Raw genomic sequence first — 15,783 nt, forward strand, 5'->3', positions numbered from 1 at the left:
TGTAATTGTATTTGTGAAGATGACTCATATGGGCTCAAAACATTAACTCTTTCTCTCTAATTTGCTGCCATATCTGCTGAGTTTCTTCAGCTTTTTCTATTTTATTTCAGATTTCTAGTGTTCAGTGTTTTAGTTTTATTGATATAACATAGCATTTCATTGAATTTTAACTTCCAGCTTTCTCAGTGCAGTGATTCAGTATCAAGCCTAGCACCTTCCATAATATGCAATGTAGACATTTACACATGAAAGCCTGATATTATGCTTCTACAGAATTATTTTGAATCTTTAGCATGGCAGGATCCACACATTTGCTACACATGCATTTACATTATTTCAATAATGTGTAGAGGAGGACAAAGCATTTGACAATCTACTTGGATTTCAGTAAGACTCTTGATAGCTTCCTGGATGGAAGACTGATAATGAAGATAAGTACTTATGGAATCCAAGAAAACTTGGCAAATTTGATCCAGTATTGGCTGAGTGGCAGGGAGCAGAACATGATTGTCATGGTGTTTTTGTGACTAGAAATCTGTGTCCAGTAGGTTTCTGCAGGCATCAGTGTTGGGATCTTGCTGTTTGTGGTATGTACAGGGTACCCCGTATCCGCGGATGATACATTCCAAGATCTATCACAGATGCCCGATAGTAGCGAATCCTATCATACAAATGAGAAAGTTACCTCTCCAGCAGCCCCCGGAATTATTTCTGGAATGTTCCATGTAATATTTTCCAGCCGGGGTATGCCACGGATAACTGAAACCACGGAAACAGGGGTTCTACTGTATAAACTATTTAGACTTGATGTCAGATGATTAATCAGTATGTTTGTGAATGATATGAAAATTGATGGGGTGGTAAATAGTGAGGAGGATAGCATCAGATTACAGGATGGCATGGGCAGGCTGGTCAGATGAGTTGATCAATAGCAAGTGAAATTCAAATTGTGAGGTCATGTACTTGAATAGGACAAACAAGGCAAGGGAGTACATGATGAACGGTAGGACCCTTGGGAGCAAAGATCAGACTGGTGTGCATGTCCATTGGTCCCATACAATAATAGGGCAGATAGATAAAGTATTTACGAAAGCTTATGCAATACTTGCCTTTATTAGTCATGGCATGTGTTAAGCAGGAACGTGTAAATATTGGTTAGGCCACATCTAGAGTATTGTAGATCTGGAATCCACATTATAGGAGAGAATAATTAAATTTCAGAGTATCAGAGGAGATTTACTAGGATGTTGCCAATTTACATTAGCGTTCTGGTTATAAGAAGTGAATGAAGAGACTAGGGTTTTTTCCTTGGAGCAGAGGACACTGAAGAGGAGGCATGTTGGAGAAGTATAAAATTATGAGGGGCATAGATAGGAAGGAAATTTCCTTCCTGATGGAGGGATCAGTGATCAGAGGGCAGGTGGTTTAGGAGAAGATGGGAAGCAATTTTCTTTTCACTTAGAGGATGGTGGGAATTTGGAATCACTGCCTGTGTGGGTGGAAGAGGCAGAAACGCTCATACCATTGAAGTATTATTTAGATATACACTTGCGATTCCAAGACCATGAGCCAAGTGCTCAAAAATGGGACTAGAATAGTTAGGTGATTGTTTTTGATGGAGCAGTGCTGAAGGGATGAAGGGCCTTTTCCCATGGTGTGGATATCTATGTCTCCATGACATTTCACATGAACCTGAATAACTGATACACAACAGCCTATGTACAAAGATTTTCTCCTGTTGGTAGAATATTTTCTCCTTGACAGTTTTTTGATGCTGGAGGTTTGTAACGATATATGAATAGAACAAATCCTTTTATGTAACACAAAAAATAAATAAGATGTACTAAAACAAGACAGAAATCAACATTTAAGAAAATGAACAAATTCAGCTAACTAACCTATTGTTTCACATCCTTACTTGGGAAAGAAAACATTAAAAATAAGCACAACATTGTCTGAATTATGATAACAACAGCTGTAACTCTAGTATACTCCATACTTAATGGGATGGATTTTCAACTTCACCACTTCAGCATTAATCGGGTGAGAGTATCACTAATCTTAATTGAATCAAATATAAGGAAATATAAAAACTAGGCATAAAAACTGTAGCCACCAGTGTATGTGAGAGGCAAGTAAGTCTCTGATTCGTCAAAGTCTTTAGAAGACCCAGTTAGAAGTGTAAAGGAATGCTTTCCACTTGCCTGCCTGAGTGCAGGAACAACAGCACTCAATAATTCAACGCTATACTGCATAATTAGCCTGCTTGATTGGCACCTCATCCAATTTAACAGTAACTGCCTTCATGACTAACAGACAGTAGCTGTACTTATGCCATCTAAAAGATGCATATTATAATTTTCCAATGTTTCCGTGACAGTACCTCCCAAACCACCTAGAAGAACAAAAAGGTAATAGTGACATAAGAACCCCATGACAACCTTTCTAATTTGGAAATATATTTAATATTCCTTCATTATCTGTGTCAAAATCTTGTAACACTCTATCCAATAACCCTTGGAAGTACTTTCACATCTCTGAATACAACAATTAAAAAAAAAGTACTTCACCACTGCCTTCTCAAAATATAATTTGGAATGAGCAATAAACACTAGCTTTGTCAGCCCAGTCCACCCAGAACAAAATTTTAAAAATCTATAATCAATATTCGATCTATTAGCAACTGTGGCTAATTGAGAAGCTAGGTGTAGAAAATTGTATTTTTGATTTTTAGATTAAGCACCGTTGGGCTTTCATCACAGCATTTTGAAACAAATGCATATGCTTCAAAGTTTTCAAAGATGGGGGGGGGGGAGGTGCGCAGAAGCTTTGCTTTGGATTTGAAATGCACTGCTTAAATCAATGGTGGACACAGATTTAGTAATACCTCCAAGAGGGAATCGATAAATATTGCAAAGAGAAAAAAAAATCTCAACATGTAGCAAAGAGCTCCAAAAGGAGTATACTGTATCTGGGATAAAGGATAGCAGCATCCAACAGTTTTGAGTATGAATAGGTCTTATTCTTTGTCAGAGTCAGAGTCAATACTCTTGGTCATCATTCAGGTGAGGTCAAAATACTGTTTGTAAATGTTCAACAAAACCTTAGAAGCTACATTAATATGTCCTGTTGCAGTTGTTGTGAGTATGTTCACCAAGCTGGGAAGTTGAGTTTGAAATGTTTCGTCCCCATTCTAGGTGGTATCCTCAGTGCTGTGGAGCCTCTTGTGAAACGTTGCTGTACTGTGTCAGTTGGAATTTATTTCGTTTCGTTCCTGCTGCTTTCGGTTGTTTGTTGCAGTGGTTGGCATGTTGGGTCGAGGTCTGTACTTCTGATTGTTCATTGCAGTGATCAGTATATTGGGTCGAGTGATTAGTTAATGTTCATGCATGCGGATTGCTAGATGTTTGCCCGATACAGTGTTTTGCGCAGTCCCTGATGATCTTGTACACTATGTTTGTCCTGAACGTGGATTTTTATAGCACCTAAACTGACAGCCATGCTCAGACAACTCACCAGAACAAAAGACCGAATACCTATCATGTGCAGGACAATTGATTGGATGCAGAGACTGCACAAAACAATATAAGACAAACAGGCAGACAACTAGTGATCCGCTTAAGTGAACATCAACTAACCACTAAACACCATGACCAGGTGTCCCTAGTAGCTATACACTCAGATGACAAAGACCACAAATTTGACTGGGACCAGACAACAACAATAGGATAAGCCAAACAGTGCACAGCCAGAAAATTTCTAGAAGTATAGCACTCATCCACTGACTCAAATCAATAAACACACAGACCTCGAATCAACATGCCAACTACTGAAACAAACAACCGGAACTGGTAACCAGATGCAGCTGGAACGAAACCAAATAAATTCCAAGCAACACAGTAGAATAGCACTTCGCAGGACACTCCACAGCACTGAGGATGTCACCTAGAAAAGGGATGAAACATCTACAAATCAACTTCCCAGATCGGCGAGCATACCCACAAGTGCAACCAGCACCTGAGTTGCAAATGTTTACACAAACCTTTAATATGTCCTGTATCTGATCATTCATTCTAGACTTAAAATTTTCACCTGACTTAGTGTATATGATAGTTAGATCAGTAACACATACAGCATATTTATCTTCATTGTCTTTAAAGCATTTTCAAAATTAATGCTGTGACTAAAATAGTTGAAAGGGTGGCAGTCACTTTGCCAGATTACTGCTCAGACAGTGAAATGGAAAATCCAGCCCAATTTATCTGTTTGTATGATGTAGATAATTTTTGCATCTCATTTAACATTTACCTCAGTTTTGAGTTCCTTGAGGAGAAACGACATTGGTTGGCCATGCAGATTACCTGATGGTGTTGTATTAGGAGTGTTAATGTCAGCATGGGCATCTACCCACACCACAGACAGGTTTGAGTGACATGCTGCATCCCCAGAAATCGACCCAATTGCTAAACTGTAATGAGAAAATGCTTTTACGTTATTACATATTTCAATTTGTTTCCCTTGTATTATGAAGTCTCCATTTTATGTTTCAGTAATGGATTTTTAGTTTGTCTCCATGAGACTTTGTGGCAAGAAAACATCTTACAGGCTGTTCGCAGCAAATCCTAAATCGAACAAATCTATTGCACAATGCATTTGACAAGTAACACCACTTTAGTCCATGGAGATTGTTAACCACCACTTTAATACTATCAGTCTATTAAAAATTAATGGTCCTCTTGTGTTTCCTATCATAACCAATTTCTAGTCATTTTGGTTTTGGGATATGAACAGCACGAAAAGGCCAGCATTAATTGCCCGAGTTGATTGGAGTGTTTGGCCATTCCAGAATGCAACTAAGAGTCAACCATGTTACCTTGGGTCTGGAGTTTTGTGTAGATTAGACCGAGTAAGAATGGCAATTCCCTCCCTGAAGGACATTGGTAAAGCAAGTCAATTTTGATGACAGCCTCTAGTTTTATGATTATTTTTAGTGAATCTTGTAGATTATTCCAGATTTATTCATTAACTGAATTTAATCTCACCTAGCAGATGTGGTGGAATTTGAACAGTTCCCTTTCAAGCATTAGACCAGTTGTGTAGATTACTAGGTCATTATGCTGCCATCTCAATGCTGTTGTTACTTTGACAAAACATTACACTGCCCCACCCATCTTATAAATATGTTCTGTTAGCAGATGTCACTGATGAGACATTGGTGAGACCATACACATGAAAGTCATCAGGGAACAAAAATCAAAATATATATCCCTAAGTCTATAACAATGATTTAGTAGACACATCTGTGCAGTAAAACAGGGATTTGAGACTAGACAATAAGAGGGTGTGCAGAATCAAACTAAAATGTCCCATTGTCAATAAGAATTGCATGGTTAGACTGGAATCTGTATAACATTTTAACAAGCTTTCGTTCAACATCAGAGATAAATGTAGTGGATGAGAGAAGTCCAGAAGCTATTTGAAATAAAGTAATCTGGGAATACAACAAAACTTTCAGTCTTGAATTCCATGACTGTTTACCTTTTTGAGATTCGGAGGATTATAATGGACTGTGTGTTTTATTACAATGAAACAAAGTTTGATTATGTTAAAGGTGCTATATAAATGTGGTTTTCGGAGTAAGTGTGGTGTTGATAAAAATGAGATCACTTTAGTAATAGAGAAAATTAAACAAATTGAAAATTAATAAATTTAATTGAATAATAAATAAAATACATTGTTTCACACACAGTCCACTTGCATTTGTAGGATTAGCAAGAATACATCTGATTTAGTTGAGGCCTGCAGATAGATATTCTTATGAACAGATCTTCAGCACCTGTCACCCTATAATTTGGAATATCTAGAGCCTGCTTATCAGAGGTGTGTGCAGCCACCTCACCTACACTATCCACACAACGAAAAATCTTGCCTGCCCCCATTGGCACTCAGTTTGAGCTTTGGAATATTTGAGCTATAAGCAGGGATTGTTTTTGGCACATTGGAGGCTGAGGGGTGACATTATGGAGGTTTATAAAATCATGAGGGGCATGGATAGGGTGAATAGACAAGATCTTTTCCCTGGGGGAGTTCAGAACTAGAGGGCATAGGTGAGAGGGGAAGGATTTAAAAGGATCTAAGGGGCAACTTTTTATGCAGAGGGTGGTGCATGTATGGAAAGAGATGCCAGAGGAAGTGAAGGCTGATACAACTACAACATTTAAAAGGCATCTGGATGGGTATGTAAATGGGAAGGGTTTAAGAATGGCAGTTTAGATCAGAGTGGTGCTGGAAAGGCACAGCAGGTCAGGCAGCATGCAAGGAGTAGGAAAATTGACGTTTTGGGCAAAAGCCCTTCATCAGGAATAGAGGCAGAAAACCTCCAGAGTGGGGAGATAAATCGGGGCGCTGGGGAGAAGGTAGCAAAGAGGACAATAGGTGAATGGGGTTGGGGATGGAGATGATAGGTCAGAGGGGAGGGTGGAGCAAATAGGGGAGGAAGGGAGATTGACAGGTAGGACAGGTCATGAGGACAGTGCTGAGCTGGAAGGTTGGAACTGGGGTAAAGTAGGGGGAGGGGAAATGAGGAAACTGGTGAAGTCCACATTGATGCCCTGGGGTTGAAGTGTTCCAAGGCGGAAGATGAGGCGTTCTTCCCCCAGGCGCTGGGTGGTGAGGGAACGGCGATGGAGGAGGCCCAGGATGTGCATGTCCTCGGCAGAGTGGGAGCGGGAGTTGAAATGTTGGGCCACGGGGCAGTGGGGTTGATTGATGCGGGTATCCCAGAGATGTTCCCTGAAGCACTCTGCGAGGAGGCGTCCAGTTTCCTCAACGTAAAGGAGACCGCATCGGGAGCAACGGATACAATAAATGACATTGGTGGATGTGCAGGTGAAACATTGATGGATGTGGAAGCCTCCTTTGGGGCCTTGGATGGTGGTGAGGGAAGAGGTGTGGGTGAGGTTTTGCAATTCCTGTGGTGGCAGGGAGGGTGCCAGGATGGGAGGGTGGTTTGTTGGGGGCGTAGATCTGACCAGATAATCACGCAGGGAACGGTCTTTGCGGATAGCGGAATGGGGTGGAGAGGGAAATATATCTCTGGTGGTGGGGTCCCTTTGGAGGTGGCGGAAATGTCAGCAGATGATGCGGTCAATGCGAAGGTTGGTAGGGAGGAAAGTGGGATGGTGAGGGGGCGGGGGGGGTCTGTCCTTGTTATGGTTGGAGGGGTGGGATTTGAGCGCAGAGGTGCGGGAAGTGGATGAGATATGTTGGAGGGCATCTTCAACCATGTGAGAAGGGAAATTGCGATCTCTAAAGAAGGAGGCCATCTGATGTGTTCTGTAGTGGAACTGGTCCTCCTGGGAGCAGATATGGCGGAGGTGGAGGAATTGGGAATATGGGATGGCATTTTTACAGGAGGTAGGGTGGGAAAAGGTGTAATCCAGGTAGCTGAGGGAGTCGGTGGGTTTGTAAAAACATGTCAATGTCAAGTCGGTCGTCATTAATGGAGATGGAGAGGTCCAGGAAGGCAAGGAGGATATCCGAGATGGTCCAGGTGAATTTAAGGTCAGGGTGGAATGTGTTGGTGAAGTTGATAAACTGCTCAACCTCCTCGCAGTCAATGTAGCAGAGGAAGAGTGGGGAGTGGTGCCGATGTAACTATGGGAGATGGACTGTTCTACATAGCCGTCAAAGAGACAGGCATAGCTGGGGCCCATACGGGTGCCCATGGCTACCCCTTTGGTTTGGAGGAAGTGGGAGGATTCGAAGGAGAAGTTGTTAAGGATGAGGACCAGTTCAGCCAAACGAAGGAGTTTCAGTGGAAGGGTACTGTTGGGGACATCAGGAGAGAAAGAAATGGAGGGCTTGGAGGCCCTGGTCATGGCGGATGGACGTGTAGAGGGATTGGTTGTCCATGGTGAAGAGGAGGCATTGGGAGCCAGGGAAACAGAAGTCTTGGAAGAGGTGGAGGGTGTGGGTAGTGTCTTGAACATATGTGGGGAATACCTGACTAGGGAGGTTATGTGGAGATGTGTCCTGGGTGTGTGTGGGAGTGGGGGAGGTGTGTGGAGTGGCAGGAGCAGGCTGAGACAATGGGGTGGGATGGTCAGGCTTGTTGATCTCTGTGACTACCTGGTCAGGTCCATGCCCCCCAACAAGCTATCCTCCCATCCTGGCACCCTCCCCTACTACCGCAGGAATTGCAAAACGTGGGCCCACACCTCCTCCCTCACCACCATCCAAGGCCCCAAAGGAGCCTTCCATATCCAAAGTTTCACCTGCACTTCCACCAGTCATTTATTGTATCCATTGCTATCTGATACAATCTCCTCTACATTAGATTAGATTACTTACAGTGTGGAAACAGGCCCGTCGGCCCAACAAGTCCACACCGACCCGCCGAAGCGCAACCCACCCATACCCCTACATTTACCCCTTACCTAACAATACGGGCAATTTAACATGGCCAATTCACCTGACCCGCACATCTTTGGACTGTGGGAGGAAACCGGAGCAAACCCACGCAGACACGGGGAGAACGTGCAAACTCCACACAGTCAGTCGCCTGAGTCAGGAATTGAACCACTGTGTCACCGTGCCGCCCAAAATTGGGGAGACTGGACGCCTCCTCGCAGAGCGCTTCAGGGAACATCTTCGGGTTACCCGCACCAATCAACTCCACTGCCCCGTGGCCCAACATTTCAACTCCCGCTCCAACTCTGCCAAGGACATGCAGGTCCTGGAGCCCCTTCACAGCCGCTCCCTCACCACTGGACACTTAGAGGAAGAACACCTCACCTTCTGCCTCAGAACACTTCAACCCCAGGGCATCAATGTGGATTTCAACAGTTTCCTCATTTCCCCTCCCCCCACTTTACCCCAGTTCCAACCTTCCAGCTCAGCACTGTCCTCATGACCTGTCCTACCTGCCAATCTCCCTTCCCACCTATCCACTCCACCCTCCCCCTGACTCATCACCTCCATCCCCAACCCCCATTCACCTATTCTACTCTTTGCTACCTTCTCCCCAGCCACCACCACCCCAATTTATCTCTCCACCCTGGAGGCTTCCTGCCTCTATTCCTGATGAATGGCTTTTCCTGCTCCTCAGATGCTTCCTGACCTGCTGTGCTTTTCCAGCACCACTCTGATCTAAACTCTGGTTTCCAGCATCTGCAGTCCTCACTTTTGCCTTAGAGAGAAACAGTCCAAGTGCTGGCAAATGGGGCTAGATTGTTTTCGGACATCTAGTCAGCATGGACAGAATGGTCCGTTTCCATGCTGTACATCTCTTTGCCTCTATGACTCTCAAATTCTGGAATAATGGGTTACACTATCAAACTCCTCATTAGGAGAAAGTGAGGACTGCAGATGCTGGAGAGTCATAGAGTTAAAAGGGTGGTGCTGAAAAAGCACAGCAGGTCAGGCAGCATCCAAGGAGCAGGAGAATCAGCATTTCAGGCATAAGCCCTTCATCAGGAACGTGGAGGGGGAAGAGAAGGTAGGTGAGAAGGCGATAGGTGGATGCAGACAGGGGGGGGTAATCGTGATGGGTCGGGTGGAGCAGATGGGTGGGAAGGAAGATAGATGGGTAGAACAGGTCAAGAGGACGGTATCGAGTTGGAGGGTTAAATCTGGGAGAAGGTGGGGTGGGGGGAGGGGGTGGTGGAGATTTGGAAACTGGTGAAGTCGATGTTGATACTGTGAGTTGAAGGGTTCCAAGGCAGAAGATGAGGTGTTCTTTCTCCACTTGACGGGTGGCTTTAATTTGGCAGTGGAGGAGGCCTAGACTTGCATTAGTTTAATGCTTGGTCAAATAATTTTAATTTGTTCAGATCCCATTTGGAGCAGTGTATTCAATTCAACATGATTTACCAGCATAATTATGGGTGATCCAGGAATAAAAGTAAGGACTGATTGCCTCGCACAAACCAAGTGGTTCTCAAACTGGGGTCTTTTGATCTTGGGCTTCATAGAGACTTCCCGCAAAGTTCACAAAATAATAGTGTGTCAGAGGAGAAAGGTTTAGTGCCAAAAGACAGCAGCAGAGTGGTCATGCTTCATGTGCAATGTCAAATGGGCTTCATTGTTTCACCGTGGAAGGAAGCGGCGAGTGTGGCATGACGATCCCCTGGTAGACCCAGTAACAAGTCTGGTGGTGGATGCCTGGTGCGTTAACCTTTTCAAGAAAGACGCGTTTTTTAAAAAAATTGTGCTCTATTTCTGTGAACTGAGAAGCAGACAAACCCATCTCATTGTTATCTGCAAGTAGATAGATATTTTCTTAGAAGCAATTTCAGAACATTTTATATCAGTACTTCCATATTAAGTATTATAGAGTGTTGTGTAGTGTTAGAATTTAAAATGAGGATTGTGTGATTTCTAATCCATTTGAAAGGAAGACTTTCTAATCTAGTCTGGGAATCATTATTTTAGAATATCATAACCTAGTCTCAGCAAAAATACTGTCAGGGATGGCACAGTTGCTCAGTGGTTAGCACTGCTGCCTCACATCGCCAGAGATTCTGTTTTGATTCCAGCCTCGGGCAACTGTCTGTGTGGAGTTTGCAGATTCTCCCCGTGTCTGCGTGGGTTTCCTCTGGGTGCTTTGGTTTCTTCCCACAATCCAAAGATGTGCAAGTTAGTTGAATTGGCAATGCTAAATTGCCCATAGTGTTCAGGGGTGGGTAGGTTAAGCGCATTAGTCAAGGGAAATGTAGGGGAAATGGGTCTGGGTGAGTTACTCTTCAGAGGGTCAGTGTGGACTTGTTGGTCCCAGTGGCCTATTTCCACACTAGAGATTCTGTGAGATGCAAGCCTTCCCTTTCTCTCACTATGTATGAATACCAGAACTACTTACATAGCTACTGATTAATGATCCAATAAGTCCAATGTGCACTTACAGAAATCAGCAGACTTCAATTTCAGGTTATAGTTGACTGCACTCATGTGATTATTTATACACCTCCCAATGTGCCCGCTACCTTCATGAACAGAAAAAGGCTTCTATTGTTGAGTGATTGTTACTGACGCACTGTAAAATCCACACTTGCCAAGAGAACAAAGATACATCCAGAACCTTGGAACCATTAAATCCATCACGGACCACACATTAGACTGGCCAACTAATGTGTTTGCTGCTTTGATATATCTGAAGGTTTTCCAGTAATGGACAGATTCTCAGTATTGTGCTTTATGACTTAGCAAATAATTAATTGTACAGACTTATTTCAGAGTCCTGTGAACATTACATTAACATCTGTCAGCACAATCCCTTTATGCACTGGAGTTCAGCAACCACTCCAATTACTTCCCCAAGCTAACTAACTAACCTTTAATTCCTGTCCATTGGAACCTTTGATATTTCTGCAGGAGTGAAATCCCTGACTGGGGACAATGGCTCAGAAGGCAGACAGAATTCAGACACATGGCAGTTTTCATTCAAGCATTCACCAGATCATGCAAGGAGAGGGCCAAAGACTCCCCCTGAATCTGATCTCAATGTAAAGATGCAGTTATCCCCTTAATTTTTGGCTCAGATCAGAAAAGAGGTTAATGATGTTCTGATTTTCACACTGAGATACAGTATTTTTATATCTTGTGTTACAATAATCACATACAATGTGGTCACTCTGCACTCCCTTATTCTATACATCCAATCCTGTGAAATACCTAATCAATGATGGACACTCCTATGGAAAGCCCTAGGTTCCCTATGATCTCATTATGTTTAATAGACATTGTAATCATTAACAGACATTCAATGCATCTGATTAATTTGTATTACAAGGTTACTGGCTATACTTCTTCAGAGGGGTCCCAGACTTGCTTCTTTTTAAAGACTGTTTGAATTTTGTTGTTCATTGTATTCATTTACTATCTCTATCAAATTCTGTTCTCCTCATATTTCCCACTGTCCTAATTATAAAACATACAAGACAGTTGTTTTTTTAAACTAACTGCTATAAGATTCATAATGTTAATTCTATTCTGTAGTTATAAAAATACCTTTACATATATCTACCCCTACTTTTAGCATTCTTTAGCTAATGAGTTGTGATCAATATTGTTTCTCAATACAATTTAAATCTGACCCTCTTTCCATTTGATCAAACATTGCCTGATTTCCCTATTTTTCTATAGGAATAGGAAATATGGGATATATTTTAATGACCTTCTAATGTTTTCAGTAGTTGCATGTCAGGCTGATGAACATTTTGGATAACATCCTTGTAGATGTCTTTGAAGTTAACAATTTGGATAAAAGAAAAAGGAAATACCTGTGATCACCCCCAAGAATGACACAGAGTCGGCCATCTGCTTTTACTTTTTTTACAGCTTCAAATAATTTTGCATTTGCTTTCCCCACTGTCCGAGGCATTTTGACAATTCCAAATGGTTCATCTTTTGGCTCATCTTCAAATGTCAAATTCCCGTAGTCCTTCAGATTACAGCCTTGAAAAATGAAAATAGGAGGATATTCTGGGTGGTGGGTGAGGTAAATTCAAGTCTACTCAATCAAGTGTAAATTTATGAATTAGTAAGTAATCTTTAAAGGCCTTCAGTGTACCTGGTAAAGTGCATCTATAGGTGTTGTGAGCAGATTTTAGAAACTTAGAAAGTACCAAATTAAATGCTGTTCTCTGCTGGACCGACTAATCTAGAATGTGAATACTGACTTCAAAATCCTGTGTCACAGGTGGGAAAATTAACAGTCATCCTTCTAATATCTGGTCCTCTCATTGTCACACGAGCAGAAATTACTGTCACGTAAGGAAATAAATTTACTTAACTCTGATAGCTTTGTAATTAAAGTATTTTCATTATGTCATCTGGTCCCACATGTGAAATATGATCATGATATGTTTTTATGTGCTTTATGAATATGACATGATGCAGTATTTAATAAATTTCAGCAGTAACATCCAGCAGCAGGACACCTTACATAATACCCCTTTATAATAGCGAGACAGCATAACTTGGCCTTCTGAATCATTACAATTTACTACCTACTCAAAGCTTAAAATATTCAGTTTTACACCGTAAGTTAGCCAATAATTTCAATCCCAATTAACAGTCTCAGTTTAAACAAATTTGAAAGTGAATTCACCCAAGGCCCCTTCAACAGCATCTTCCAAACCCACGACATCCATCATCTTGGCATGGGTGGCATGGTGCGCTGAAATGTGTTGCTGGAAAAGCGCAGCAGGTCAGCCAGCATCCAAAAAGCAGAAGAATCAACATTTCGGACATGAGCTCTTCTTCAGCTCTGATCTCCAGCATCTGCAGTCCTCACTCCTGCTCCTTGGATGTTGTCTGACCTGCTGCGCTTTTCCAGCAACACATTTTCAGCTCTGATCTCCAGCATCTGCAGTCCTCACTTTCTCCTTGTAGGTGGCATGGTGGCTCAGTGCTTACTCCACAGATGTGCAGGTTAGGTGGATTAGCTGTGAAATGTCAGATTAAAAGGTTAAAATGGGGATTGAGTCTAGACGGGATACCCTTGAGGGGGTCCTTGTGGATTCAGTGGCCGAATAGCAAGCTTCCACATTGTTGGGATTCTATGATGTCAAAAGAGGACAAAAACAAATACATAATCACCTGCAAATTTAGCTCCATGCCATAACCATCCTAAACTATATCACTATTCCTTTACTGTCGCTGGGTAGCAATCCTTTGACTTTTAGCAACATGAACTTCAACGGTTCAGGAAGGCAGCGTTCTACCACCATTTGATGAACAATTCTGAATGGACAATAAATGCTGGCTAGCCAGTGACATCCACACTCCACGAGTTAATAAATAAAAGTACAATTAAACTTCATGTAAACTCAACATACTAGTTTCGATTTGACACTTCAAATTGAAGTGGGTGAGGGAAATTCAAATCTACTCAATTAAGTGTAGGTTAACTGCCTAAATGGCGGCCAGACAGCATCAAACAGCATCTTTCCAGACGGCAGCTATTAATAATGATTTCCATGTACACCTCCTTTAGAACAATATTGTTTCCTATCCTTTCGCCGAGCACTATCATCCATTTTGTTACTTAATCTCCTCTGCCTTCCACTTCGCCAGAGGCCAACCTTTTCCTTTCTTCTCTTTACATACCTTTTTGCTTGTTTAATAAACCTATTACCTCTAAGTTTTAGCAGTTCTGACAGGGCACCACCCCTTTTTGATTTGGAGGTGCCGGTGTTGGACGGGGGTGTATAAATTTAAAAATCACATAACACCAGGTTATTGTCAAACAGGTTTAATTGGAAGCACACTAGCTTTCGGAGGTGAAGAAGAAGCGGCGCTGGCGCTCCGAAAGCTAGTGTGCTTCCAATTAAACCTGTTTGACAATAACCTGGCGTTGTGATTTTTAAACTTTGTACACTCCAGTCCAACACCGGCATCTCCAAATCAACACAACACCAGGCTATAGTCCAACAGGTTTATTTGGAAGCTCGGAAAGCTAGTGCTTCCAAATAAACCTGTTGGACTATAACCTGGTGTTGTGTGATTTTTAACTTTATACATCCTTTTTTGAGTTTTCCAGAATCATGTGCCATATCTATTCACCGACAGTTTGAAAGTTTTATTTTTGTCTTGTTTTCACACTGACGAGGTAATGCCTGTTTGAATATGATTCAGGCACTCTGCTCGTTGAAAGGCAATGAAAAGGCTTTCAGAGTATTTTTAACTTGTGACTTTTTTGGAACGTGAGTGCTCGAGCCGATTTCAACCCCCACTCCCCAAGTTTGTCGGTACGGCGGATCGATCGCAAATGCGTAAGTGCGCGTGTTGTAGGTCACACACGAACATATATTCCCAGCGCAAAATGAAAATGGAAAAGTTTTCGATCATTAACCTTTTTAAGAGGTGATTCAGTATTTACATTCTAACGACTCTGCGAACTATTACCTCCAGTCTGAAGCACTGTCAGCAGCCCGGATTTTCTTAAAGCATCTGGTCCCATTTTTACACCCTCCTTTTCCTATAGGCATGCAAAGGGAGCTTATATTAAATAAGAAAATAAAAGAGCCTTTTAAAGAGTACGGTTTTTCCGAATCCTAGCTACCAGATTCGTAGAGCATACCTGTCCCCTTGATAACGGTGCTCCAAGGATTCCGATTTTGTGATGAAATCTTCTACAGATTATGCTGACACCGCGGCTCAAAAGAATCATTCCCTTTCTGGGCAACATCTTGGTTTCTAATAGAAAAACTTCAAACTAACAATAGTTTCTCGCAGCGAGTAATTTACAATTTGCAGATTATATTTTAATTAACTCAGATATCCTCTAGCCGAGAGGAAAACAAACTTAATCGTTGGTGGGTATAACTGAGGCAAAAACACACAAAACCGGAATTGTTACAGACTAATCTGCACACGATGCAGGGATCAATTACATGGATCATGTGTCACAGCAACGCTCGGGATATAGCCTCTAAACTCCGCCCTCCCTAAATAACACAATTATATTGTTGCCATTCACCTTGATAACTGTCAGAAAGAGCTACAAAACCAAAATCTTGTACAAATACTGAACAGGTCTGATAAAGTTTATTAGAGAGGAGTTGATATGAGGGCAAGGATCCTTTGTCAAAACGTGACATGAAATTATGTCATACTAATGTGTTGTATGTATGACAAATGGTCGCCAACCAATCAACACACTCCACTAAAACCCAAGCAAAATAATTTGAACAATGGAAATCCGAAATAAAAACAGCAAACGTAGTCAGGCAGCATCTGTGGAGAGAGGAACAGACTTAATATTTCAGATCAATGCCGTTT

At 42.0% G+C, this 15,783-nt stretch overlaps 1 protein-coding gene across 1 annotated transcript in view; it reads right to left on the reverse strand.

Annotated features, from left to right (window-relative positions):
* The window catches only part of arg1 (arginase 1), a 49,187-nt gene extending 33,870 nt beyond the window's left edge, over positions 1-15,317 (reverse strand). Inside the window, exons 1-4 of the mRNA XM_060830772.1 lie at positions 15,083-15,317; positions 14,908-14,980; positions 12,279-12,453; positions 4,309-4,468 (exon numbers count right to left, since the gene is read on the reverse strand). Of these exons, the coding sequence (XP_060686755.1) occupies positions 4,309-4,468; positions 12,279-12,453; positions 14,908-14,980; positions 15,083-15,190 (516 nt within the window). The 5' untranslated portion in view covers positions 15,191-15,317. The remainder of the gene's footprint in view (positions 1-4,308; positions 4,469-12,278; positions 12,454-14,907; positions 14,981-15,082) is intronic.
* Positions 15,318-15,783: the final 466 nt, after the last annotated feature.

The sequence above is a fragment of the Hemiscyllium ocellatum genome, chromosome 10 (assembly GCF_020745735.1).
Source record: "Hemiscyllium ocellatum isolate sHemOce1 chromosome 10, sHemOce1.pat.X.cur, whole genome shotgun sequence".
Classification (NCBI taxonomy): Eukaryota; Metazoa; Chordata; class Chondrichthyes; order Orectolobiformes; family Hemiscylliidae; genus Hemiscyllium; species Hemiscyllium ocellatum.